The sequence below is a fragment of the Pongo abelii genome, chromosome 1, assembly GCF_028885655.2.
Source record: "Pongo abelii isolate AG06213 chromosome 1, NHGRI_mPonAbe1-v2.0_pri, whole genome shotgun sequence".
Taxonomy (NCBI): domain Eukaryota; kingdom Metazoa; phylum Chordata; class Mammalia; order Primates; family Hominidae; genus Pongo; species Pongo abelii.
In genome coordinates this window covers 73,148,944-73,161,020 of record NC_071985.2, presented here as the reverse complement: position 1 = coordinate 73,161,020, position 12,077 = coordinate 73,148,944, and the positions used below count along the sequence as shown (strand labels likewise).

The window sequence follows — 12,077 nt, the reverse complement described above, 5'->3', positions numbered from 1 at the left end:
TCTCATTAGGTTAATGTGAATATCAGATGAGAAACATATGAATAGGCCTTAGCTCACTTGATGCATAGTAAGTTTTCTTGATCAGTTGCCATTCTTATTTGAGGCAGTTTGTTTCCCCTCAGTTTGCCTGCCTCTTCTCATCTGTATGAGATTCTGCCCTGCTCTTTATAATTTGGGTGTATAACTAAACTATATGGCTTGTCACTGATAGGGATGCAGTTGCTTTCCTGGAACTCTTGAGGCTTGTGGCACATTTCCATGTGAAAACAAAGTGAAATCGTTAAATTAGCTGCTTCCAAAATGTAAGGGAAGAGCTGAAGTAACTTGCAAAATGAGCCTTGTCCTTACCTTAGAAGGATTATTTGTTTCTAGAAAAATTCCCAGCAATCAGAATTTCAGAAGTCGAAAACATAATTAACAACATTTTAATGTTTTCTTGAACCCCAAATCAATACCCTTTATGCCAAAAGAAAACCAAGTAGTTAACCAATGGTGAACACTAATTATCACAGAGTAGCAAAGCAAGCTGTTACCTGTGCTCTCTCTGCTCTTTCACAGTTATTATGTTAAAGAATATTGCTTACAAACAAAGCTTGCAAGGGATGCTCTGTGTTTAGGATATTGCAATTTTATAGTAAAAGAAAAGCAAGAAAAAAGAAGTCACTGGATGCAATGGAAATGATGATGAGATTATTGCCCTTATGTATCTTGAGGCCTCTAGGATGAGATTATGCACCAGCCGCCGATGATCTCATGATGGCTATGGTTCTGTGGCACTCAGCAGCTCACCCGGGGTGCGAAATCTAACCTTGTCCTCATAAATAAGAAGAAATGCCTCATAAACCAAGGCAATTTATTAAATGAAACTCCATGTGGAGTAAAATCCTTGTAACTCAAATTGACTTATCTTGGGAGTTGTTCCATATTGTACTCAATCTTAAATGTTTGTGTCCTTAAGAATTTCTTGGGCAGTATATAAAAAGAACAGCAGGGTTCAAGCCTTCAGAAAGACTGGAGATGCCTTGGAATAAGCATCTTTAACAAGCACCTTAGGTAATTCCACTGTAATGCTTCAAGAAGCACTACTATTACAAAATAAAATACTGACAAGATAAATATTTTAAATACAAGCACACCTCTCTGGAGCATGGCTCATTTGTTTAGTAAATGATGCTTGCCTATTTCATGAAAATTCCTGCTATGTGCCATATTTCAAATACCTTTGTATCTAGAAAGAGTACAGAGTAATGGATTAAATTGCATTATTTTCTCTAGTCTACTTCCAATGACTTCATTCTTTGTAATAAAAGATGATACCTTACATTGGGATAACACTTTATTGTCTTCAAAACATATATGTGTGAAAAAATATATATGTGATATATTATACACACACATATATATTTGAGTCTCATCACAAACCAATAAGCCAGGAAAGGAAGACTGTATTATCTTTATTTTACAGACACATTAGCTGTTGTTGGATGACCTGTTCAATATTGCACAGCTGGCAAGAAATAGAAAAATAAATGCCACCAACTTTGCTGACTCTCAGTTCAATGCAGTACTCCCTGCCTCACCCTGTTTGCTATACTCTTTTTTTCCCCCGGTATATGTTTGAGTTAACTTGCCTATCAAACAGAGAATCAGTCATTCCTCTCAACTATGAGAAGCCCCTCATTTCCATACCCCCCCACCCTGAAGTCTAAAAACAATAGATTAAAAGAGAAATTTCTTTATAATACTGTTTTTTTCTTGTTGTGAAAAAAATTGTGTTTGTTTTTAAAAAACAATCAAGTCTTTAAGAGGCCAAGGCAGGTGGATCACAAGGTCAGGAAATCGAGACCATCCTGGCAAACACGGTGAAACCCCATCTCTACTAAAAATACAAAAAATTAGCCCAGAGTGGTGATGGGTGCCTGTAGTCCCAGCTACTCGGGAGGCTGAGGCAGGAGAATGGCATGAACTCCAGCCTTTGCAACAGAGTGAGACTCCATCTCAAAAAAAAAAAAAAAATCATGTATATCAAGTATACTCTTAGATGCCTACAGAGTTTATTTGCCTTGCTCTGGGGGTTCTGCTTTGTATTCCTGCCTGACTTATAGAATAATACATTTTTATTAAAGGAAGAATTTCTGAGGTCTTAGGTAGTCTGGCGTATTGATGAAAAACATATCGAAGTAGCAACTGACATAAAAGGAAGAATGAGGTCCTCCTGGGTTCAAATACAATGTCACTTACTCCTTGGAGCCTCTGTCTGCTCATCTGCAAGGGTGAGGATAATATCTAGCTTGCATGGTTGTTATTAAATTTAAAATAACACATGTGAAATGTCTTGCACAGTTTCTAGCACATAGTTCATAATTAAATAGAAATGAGATTTCAGTTCACTTAGTACAAATCTTACCCCCTGGAAATATCCTCCATCCCTGAAAAGATATCACTAGCTATCTCCACGCAAAATAAAGAAAAATAGGGTTCTATAGTTTGTGTGTGTGTGTGTGTGTATATGTGTATACGTGTGTGTATATACAATAATGTCTAGGTCGTTTGTCTTTTTCTGTCTCTTTTATAAACTGTGCTGAGAAAGGAACTAATGGCTATTCACTGTTTCCTATTGGAACACCTCTGACAACAGAAGCAATTTCTAAAAGCTTTTCATTGTGAGACTGAGAAGAGAGGAAGGATGAAAATATAGTACTTTTAGATGTGTCAAGGGCATGCTGGATGTGAGAGACAATAGGTAAGGGTTTGAAATTTTCAGATGGACTTTCTAGGCCCTTGTCATTGCAATGGTGTCTTCCTCCTTCACCTGTTACACACGGGGATCTAGACCCTTCTGGTGGGGTAAGAAGTATACTGACAGAAAGGAAGGATGCCAGACCAATCCATGTCTGCCAGCCAAGGTGATTGAGCAGTGGGACCTGGCAGTTGGGACAGGCAAGGGGCAGCCAAATCGTCAGTGCTGATGCCTATTGCTCATGTCCTCCTGTGCCCAGATCAAAGGCCTCTGCCTGATGCCCCTGCACCTGCAGCAGCACAGACACTCCTGTTGTCCAAGGCACCTGCACCCAGCACATGGGAGAAGCTCCCTCAGACTTTCACTAGAGGCACTTTTTTATTTTCTCAACCCTTTTTTGTCTAGATTCTTATTCTTTTTCTTCTTTTCTGCCATGCTAATCCCAATTCCCCAGTACACTGTACTACTGCTGAGGGTGGAAATGATACCTTCTCCTTCATCCCCGGTATCTCCTCAGTGCAGGATTCATTTCATCTTTTACTCAGGAGGTGGTGGCTGCAGGAAATCAAAGGGCCCACAGAAAAGGATGACTGCCATGGAGCCATTTCTCAAAGAAAACCTTTTTGTTTTCCGAAAAAGCTTATGTTAAGTTGAATTTTTATGATTATCCTTAATCATGGTGTCAAGAGAGTGTTTTACTGTATCTCATGACTTTAAAATAGGAAAAATTAATGTTTTGCAAAGTAGTGGTCCTTCAGGAGACTGATTTCATGGAGAATTTTTTTTAACACGTTGTGGCAATTGTTTGCATGTAAATGAGTTTTTCTAAATAGCATTTGAAAGTGTTTCCTTCTGAAGTACAAAGACATTCTTCATGACATCTCATTTCCCCTATTATTTTGCTTCATAAATTCATTGTTCCACAGACTAAACAGCACTTTTTTTCTGGAATACCATAATTATGAATTAGTGAGGTCCAAATAAATGAGATTTTCCTCTGGATACATGAAATAGGTTTGCAAAGAGCCTTTAACACTATATGAAATCTCTCTCAAATTCCCAGCTTTTCAACAGAATTCTCCAGTTATATCAAATCTTATAATTTCTAACTTTGTTTTCCCAAATTGTTCCCCAAAACATAAATAGTCCTTTAAATAAAAATGACTGTTTTAAAGAGAAGAGAGAAGGAGAAAGAAAACGAGAAGATAATACGCTGGCAAAATCCACAGTTTCCAACCAAATGACCTCACTCTTCCCTCTGGCTCTTAATGCTCAGCCCCGCCCCCAAAGTGTCCTCTTGATGGGTACAACTGTGTGTAACAGCTCCAGTGACACTGGCTGCAGATCATTGGAGACTCAGACATGAGTCATGGAAAGGTCTTCTTTTTCATCATTTTTAAGCATGAAATCATTCCCTCTAGGCATCAAGTGTCCCATCACTAGAGGAGAGTAGACAAGAGCATCTTGGAGGAAAGGGGAGGAGGAACAGAAAAGCAAGTTGCAGGGTAATGTGCTATGGTCTAAATAAACATGCAAAGGATGTTTGACTCAGGAGCACATACATGTAGCCATAAGGAAATTATCACAAATGTGGACATTGGCAGAACTCTGTGCCCTGATGTGATTAGCAGCCCATTCTGTCAAATAACTACTCCCATTAAAAAATAATTGAGCAATTTTCTGTTAGCCTTTATTGTTGGCTATTCTTGAGTTTTGTGACCTTTAATAAGATATTTAACCAGGCAACAGCCTTCATGGTGACTTATGACCATCCTAGTAACCTTTACTGTTTCTTTCTTTCTTTCTCTCTCTTTCTTTTTCTTTCTCTCTTTCTTTCTCTTTTTCTTTTCTTTCTCTCTTTCTTTCTTTCTCTCTTTTTCTTTTTCTTTTATTTCTCTCTTTCTTTCTTTCTTCTTTTCTTTCTCTTTCTCTTTCTCCCTCTCTTTTTTCCTTCTTTCTCTCTTTCTTTCTTTCTTTCCTTCTTTCTTTCTTTCTTTCTCCCTCTCTCTCTTCTCTTTCTTTCTCCCTCTTTCTCTTTCTCACCCCCCCTCTCTCTCCCACGTCCTTCCTTCCTCCCTCCTTCCTTTCTTCCTTCCCTCCCACTCCCTTCCTCCCTCTATTTTCTTTTCTCCCTTTCTTTTCCCCTTGCTTTTTAGAAACTTTCAAATTGTCCAATCAGGAGGAAATTTTTAAACTAATTTTCTCTTAAACTTTTTTTATGTTGGAAAGTTCAAAACAAATCTTTGGCATTTAGATACTGGAACTCAATCATGCAAGAAGTTGCTTGCTAATAGCATAATTGCAATAGTTGCAATAACATAGTAATGCATAGATTTGCATTTGTACAATAACAAATTCAGAATAGTTGTTACCAAAAGGGAGGAAGGAAGTATAATTATATTGGAGGGACATATATAGGAGACATTAATTGAATCTATAGTGACATGTTCTGGAAAATATTAACAATTTTTGATAAAGTTAGGCAGAGGATATAAAGTTTTCTTATCATTATAGCTTTATATGATTGTAATTTTTCAAAAGTGTTTCAGAAGATAAGAAAATCAGCTGGGCACGGTGGCTCCTGCCTGTAATCCCAACACTTTGGGAGGGCAAGGTAGGAGGATTGCTTGAGGTCAAGAATTTTAGACCAGCCTGGACAACGTAGTGAGACCCTATCTCTATAAAATAAAAATTTTTAAAAATTAGCCTGACATGATACATGCCTGTAGTTTCAGCTAGTCAGGAGGCTGACGCAGGAGAATCACTTGAGCCCAGGAGATTGAGGCTGCAGTGAGCCATGATTGTGCCACTGAACTCCAGCCTGGGTGACTGAGTGAGACTGTCTCAAAAAAAAAATTATAAATAAATAGATAAATAATAAAAGAAAAGAAAATCGTTTCATCTCTCACCAGGAGCCAGCCCTTCCCTGTCCATCTCACTGCTTTGCTTTTCTTCCTGTTTCACAGCCCTCTTGCTCCTCAAATGCTCTCATAGAATTGAGTCTTGAAAAACATTTGAAATTTCCCTCCAATTATAATCGCTAAGTACTTGTTTTATTAATGGCATATACATATATTTATAAATAGGGAACATCTTTATGAGATACATGATTTTCATAGAAGAAGGCTAGAGACACGATATCATAATTAGTGGCTGGCAAATGCTTGTAAAATTTCGCCTTTCCATAAGTCACTGAGATAAGAGGTAGGAATGCTAGATAGTCCCTATTCTAAAGGATTTTGCAATCTAGGAGAGGATATGACACAGGTACCACCAACTTTTGCAATTTCCATAGCAGTTAAGGAGAGATGTCAGTATAAATTAATTAGTCTCAAAACTGAATTGTGCATTATTAAAAATCTATAATGTGGGTATTGTCAACTCCACTATTATGAATTTATTCTTCAGATATACTTGTACATGATTTATATATAAGCTTTGTTTGTTATAGCAAAAGACTGGAAATAACTAAAATATTCATCAACATGGATCTGATTAAAGATTCTGAACTCTTTAAGGGCCTCAACTAGGTTTATGGATTTTCAGATCCCCTTGCTCACTGGAAAATCTGACTCATAGTGAGTGAGTGAGGTATTCATATGTTTGGTTTGAATTGAATAACTGACTGATTAGGGTGGGGAACTGGGAGTCCATAGTGAATACCCTCCTATGAGAAGGAATAAAGTTCTCATACATTTACCTTTCAAAGAACAAATTATATTTTGCCATTGCTACTATCTGGGACCCCAAAGTAGTATAAACCATTGATATTTTAAATAATAAAATTTATGACCACTGCTCAGTAGAGCTCCAGTGGAACCTGCTTTAAAGCATAAACAAGAATTATTTCTAGTTAACAGAATTACTGTTGATATGCAAATGGTTCTGCATAAATGGCTGTAAGTGCAGGAGAATAACTCACTTTTTCAGTAGGCTGAACACCCCTTTTGTGTTTACCTTATATATTTCTTTTGATAATCCTTTTTTTAATACAATAATGACTTAAGCCAAGTCACTTTCTAATAATATATTGCAATATGAAGTTTTGAATATCAAACTTTATAAGGATTTATACTACTTACTTTCCCTCTAGAGAAGCTGTGAAGGAGGAGTTTTAGCTTTTGCAGTACGACTCCAGAAAAATATTGCAGATCCCCATTCTCCTACCTGACTATGAGGTATATATTTATAGGCCTGCATATTAGCATATATGAATGTCTCCAATCTAATGATTACACAATGTTAGCATTCTAGAATTCATGTAGGTGCTATCTCGTGTAAAGCTCCTATGTTGCCATGTATTCTTTTTCTTCTGAATGCATGGAATTTCAGTTGGACTGATTAAAATGTGAATATGCAGGTCTGCAGAAGGGTGGGTTGGTAGCAGGCTATGGAGAGAACCTTTTCTCTTTGAAACCTGCCATGGGACTTTCTTTTATCCTTAGAAAAGCATATTCTTTGAGAATTTTACACATGTACCATAAAACCTAAAATATAATAATAATAATAATAATAATAATAATAATAAAGAAAAAAATAAATAAATTAATTAATTAAAAAAAGAGAATTTTAAACTATAAAAAGAAAAAGAAAAAAGTTTTGTGAAAATGAGTTATTATTATTTAACAAAAAGTAGATGACTATTTGTTTAAATATGCATCTGGAAATGGCCGTCAGGAATGAGTCAGTCACCAGCATCTCAAGATGAACTTAACTGCGCTCCCACCAACTTGATGTTGGTGTCATTTTGAGTAGCAGTGATTTCACACTAGCCCTGTATGTCCTGCATATGTGTACTGTCCAGTTTCCTACAGGGCAGGCTGCATGATGATACCAAGAATTGCAGAGTGCAATTTCACCTCCAGTCCTGGTGTGGGCACTCATGTCTTATAATCTAGCATTTCTGAGGTCCACATTTAGTTGAAGACTCTAAAACTGTATTTGTCAATCTTTGAAAGCCCATTGTGTGTGATAAACACAACCATCTTACAATTTCTTGTAACATTATTTAAAATTTCAAAATAAGTGGAACTATTATTATGCCTGAAACCAGATGAAACTCATTATAATATTGAGGATGCTTTTTTAAACCACACTACACCACTCTGAAAATTTAGGTATCTTGGGAAAGAGGATGAAAAGTTTTGAGAAATCTCCTCCACTGAGACTTTCTGCCTGAACCACATCTGTCAGGGTGGGCAGTGTGCACGGGAAAGGCTAGATAGCCCCAATCCACTTTATGGGACACAATTAGAATCTAGCTGCTTGAGGAATGGAGTTGGACTCCTATGGTGAGCTCAGGATTTGTCCTTTCTCACACAGAACAAATGTCTTTAATTTTGTTTTCTGTTTTTCCCGTCTTTCCCCTTAGAGCATTGTGTGCACTGGCCGGCGTCAATGGCACCCAGACCCCGTTTTAGTCCACTGCATCCAGTCATGTGAGGTAAGATAGCCTCCCCTTCCCCAACTCAGACTAGAGAACTCAGGTGGATTTAACTTATGGAGCTTGAGTCCTTCTAATTTAGGACCTGGTCCCTCTCCTATTCCTCTGTCCTTTGTTTAACTTCTTAAATTAAGTTGGTTCCACAATCTTAAATTTAAAGAAATTAGGAGTTCTGATTTTTGTTTTGTTTTGTTTTAGAAAAATCTTTGGAGATCCACTTTAAATGACTTGATAAAAGCTAACTTAAAAAGCAAGTCAGAATTATTTATGGTTTTGGGATTCTGTAACTGGGCCTTGTTTGAGCTTAATTCGCTCAGGGTTTTGGAGACTGATGGCCCACTGACAGGTTTGTTTGGCCAGCACAGTGTCTAAAACCAATTTTCTTTTTGGTTGCCAATGTTTAAAAATTAGGATTTTTACATAAAATTCATATGTGCATATATAACATTACACACATACGCACACATCCCAAATAAAAATAAATATTTAAAACTCTGCACAAAGATTTTTCTCTTGAAAAACAAGACTAGCTGGCAACCATGATGACAATTAGCTGGATCTGAGTAGCAGCTGTACCCCAGATGGGCAACTCTCTCCAGTTAACACAGCTTTTACCTTTCCCTATGGCTACTTACCTGGTGGGTGCCCCTTGCTTAAAATAACTGCCTGGGTCATGCAGGCATCTATATTGCAATCTCTTAGGTAGACCTGTTGTCCACTGTTGATTAACCAAACTGGACCTTTACCACCTCAAGAAATCTTGTTTACTTCTTCACATAGTGGATTCCTCAATCAGTAGGGGGACATAGGCTGCTGTGATTTCTTTAGTTAGATTAACTGAAGTTAATTTTAAAAGTCAGGAATAGGGCAGAATATTTCTAAGAAACGATGACCTAGAAGTTCTGTCATAGGGGAAAGAGATGCTTACACACACACAAACACACACACACACACACGCACACACCATTTAAGCCCTCCCAATCTAAGAATAGCCAGTGACAAGTACAAGCATTCTCATCTCAGTCACAAGAGGTTTTGTCATCCACATCTCACACTGGAAGGAAATAAGCCACTTAGCAGCAATCTTGGGTAATTCTGGCTCCTGTAGGTGCTGCAGAGAGACCCCTTTAACTGCCCTGATTTCCAGCTTCTTCCCTGATGCACACCCAACCCACATGCATGTCAAGTCCATTCTTCTGTATCTCTGTGTTTCTTGACCTAATTCTGGGAATCCAGGATCCACATGAGACTGGAGAGGGGGAAAGGGTGGGGTTTAAGAGAAAAGGGAAAACTGGGTGGGGAAATGATACCAATAAAACAGCACTCTGCGAGCGCATCAGGAAAAATGCTAGCATGGAGTGTGCTTTGTCATGGTGTGGGCCAACAAAACAGCTCATCTTCTGCCATCATTAGAAAAACAGATGGCAGTGGGGTGGGGAGGCGGGAGAGAGGAGGAGTGAATCATCCACTGGGCAGGGGGTAAGAAGGAGGGAAGACAGGAGGCCAGGGAAGGAGGGAGATAAACAGACAGAAGACTGGGGAGCTGGGAACACATCAAAGGGATCCTGAGAATTCCCTTCTGCTGCTTCTATGCATGATCTCAAGTGGGAGGGTGGATGACAGGGCTTGGAGCTGGCTTCCGTGTTTCCCAGAGGGTTATAGTACAGACCTTTTCCCATTTGTTCTCCCCTCCTCCCTGCACCCCATCACATCAGCGGGGTCACTTATCCAGAGCTTCCTAGGCTGTCGTCAGTCCCTTTGTTGATGTGACAAGGAACAAAAGCTCCATGTCTCCTCTGCCTGACTGCTGGGCCGGTGTCTCCTCTACCTGACTGCTACCAGGCAACAGCTGTTGGTTCCGCAGCTCCAGTGGTTCTCAGCATCACCTGGGAACCTATTGGAAATGCACATTCTCAGGCCACCAAACGCCTACTCGATCAGAAACTGGGAGTGGGGCCCAGCAGACTGTTTTAACAAGCTTCCAAATGATTCTGAGGCTTGCTAATACTTGAGAACCACCGCCCCAACCGAGAGTTTGTTGTGCAGCAATAATTGTAGCCAAAGTTATTTAGCCACTTTGAGGGTGGAGGGAAGATGCAACGATACAGGTGAATCAATCCCCGTAGGAAAGGAAGGGGAACTGGACAGGAGAGGAGAAGGAGAAACAACTCTGAAGAAATAAGTAATAAGAAATGCAAAGAGGCGTGTGAAAATGAAAAAGAAAGGACAAGAGAGGCTGAAACTGGCATGCTCTAGGGGCAAATTGGCAGACACTTAATTCTTTACTGGAAAAAGTCAGCAAAATGTATTAGGGAGAACAGAAGAGTGTCAGGGACAGATGGAGGGAAAATGGACTGGAGGCAAGATAAAGCAAAGCGGGCCAGGTAGGAGAGAGGAAGTTTTTAAAAGTGCAGCACAGAAATCTGAGCTCAAATCAGGTATTTTGTTACCCAGTATCTAAAAGGGTTTTCTGTTTTTTGCTTCCCAGTATAGAATATCATTCGAAGAGGCCTCCTTTTAATATTTAGTCTTGTAAGGGTGGAGTGCCTCATTCGTTATTTCTCCCAATAAGCCCAAGGCAGTAAATCCACCAGCTCAGTATCCTCAGCCCATATTGCCCTTCATGTTACTTCAGCACCTTTGTTTGCATCATATTCTCTTGGCATAACGATTTGCTTTCAATTATCCACTATTCTGTGCTGCTTATGTTTTCTGAGGTGCCACTAAGACTTTCTTTAAAAACTCTTATCTAAATAATTCCATCTTCTTATGTTAGGTCATAAGCCAGTTGTTGCTGCTTATGTTCCCATTGTCCCAGCAAGAACACATGTATGCTACATATCTGCAATCCAAAATTGTTGGTACGTTCAATTCTATTTTTCTAGTTGTTGCTTGCATTTGGCCTTTGGGACCTGAATACTCCTTGTATCTGCTGTTTCTTTCGTAAACTGCATATGGGCAAGGAATGGCAACTTAGTTAATGGAAAAGTTTTGAAGTCAAACGACTCTAGATTCCAATCCTGGGTCAGCTGAGTAGTGTGAGCCTCTGTATTGGGAAGTGGGGCAACAAAGCTGTTTTAAGGAGTTGTTATGAGGGATGCATGTGATAGCATACATAAAGCATTGAGTGTCATGCCTGACCCGTAAGAGATTCTTATTGGTGTCATTTATTTAAGCTATTAGCCACTTCATGAATGTTTACTGAATGAGTAAAGCAGAAAGCAGGGGCATTGTTGCTGGTGTAGCCCCAATATAATTAGTTGTAAACTCTAAGGATGTGAAAAAGGAAAGGAAAGGAAAAGAAAAGGGAAACAGGTCATACCCATAAAGACCAACTGAGATACATAATTCACAAATGACTTGGAGACATCGATTGTGTCCAATCAGTCATCAGGTCAGTCAGTCACCAGATCATTATATGAGTAGCTCTACTCATTCCTACAGTTGCCCACACTGGTTGGGACCTCAACATTTCTCATCTGGACTTTTGCAGTTATTTCCTAATTGCTCTCCCTTCCTCCAGACCTGTGCCCATCGATTTCCTTCATTCTCTCTATTGCTATTACAGGGTTCTTTCTATTGTGTGTCTTCTGCTAAAAATATCTCAGGAACTCCCTATTGTTTTCACATTTAAACCAGACTCCTTTGCAGGTAGTAAATGAGCCTTTGTCTTTCAGCCTTCTGTCTCTTCAAATCTCTTTGTGCACACTCTACTCCAGACATAAAAATCCTTTTCCAACACAGTATTCTAAAAAGTGCTTGGGCTTTGCACTGTCTGTTTGCTTGATCTAGGATTGAATATTTGTCCCACCTGTGGGGTGACACTGGGCAAGTTGCATTAGATTCTTGTGCCCCATTACCCTCAACATAGTTTTAATAGAGTTTTTATAACAG

At 39.0% G+C, this 12,077-nt stretch overlaps 1 protein-coding gene across 1 annotated transcript in view; it reads left to right on the top strand.

Annotated features, from left to right (window-relative positions):
• PAPPA2 (pappalysin 2) overlaps positions 1–12,077 on the top strand; it is a 302,050-nt gene that overhangs the window by 248,477 nt on the left and 41,496 nt on the right. The window contains exon 21 of the mRNA XM_024232330.2: positions 8,112–8,183. Coding sequence (XP_024088098.2) covers positions 8,112–8,183 — 72 coding nt within the window. The remainder of the gene's footprint in view (positions 1–8,111; positions 8,184–12,077) is intronic.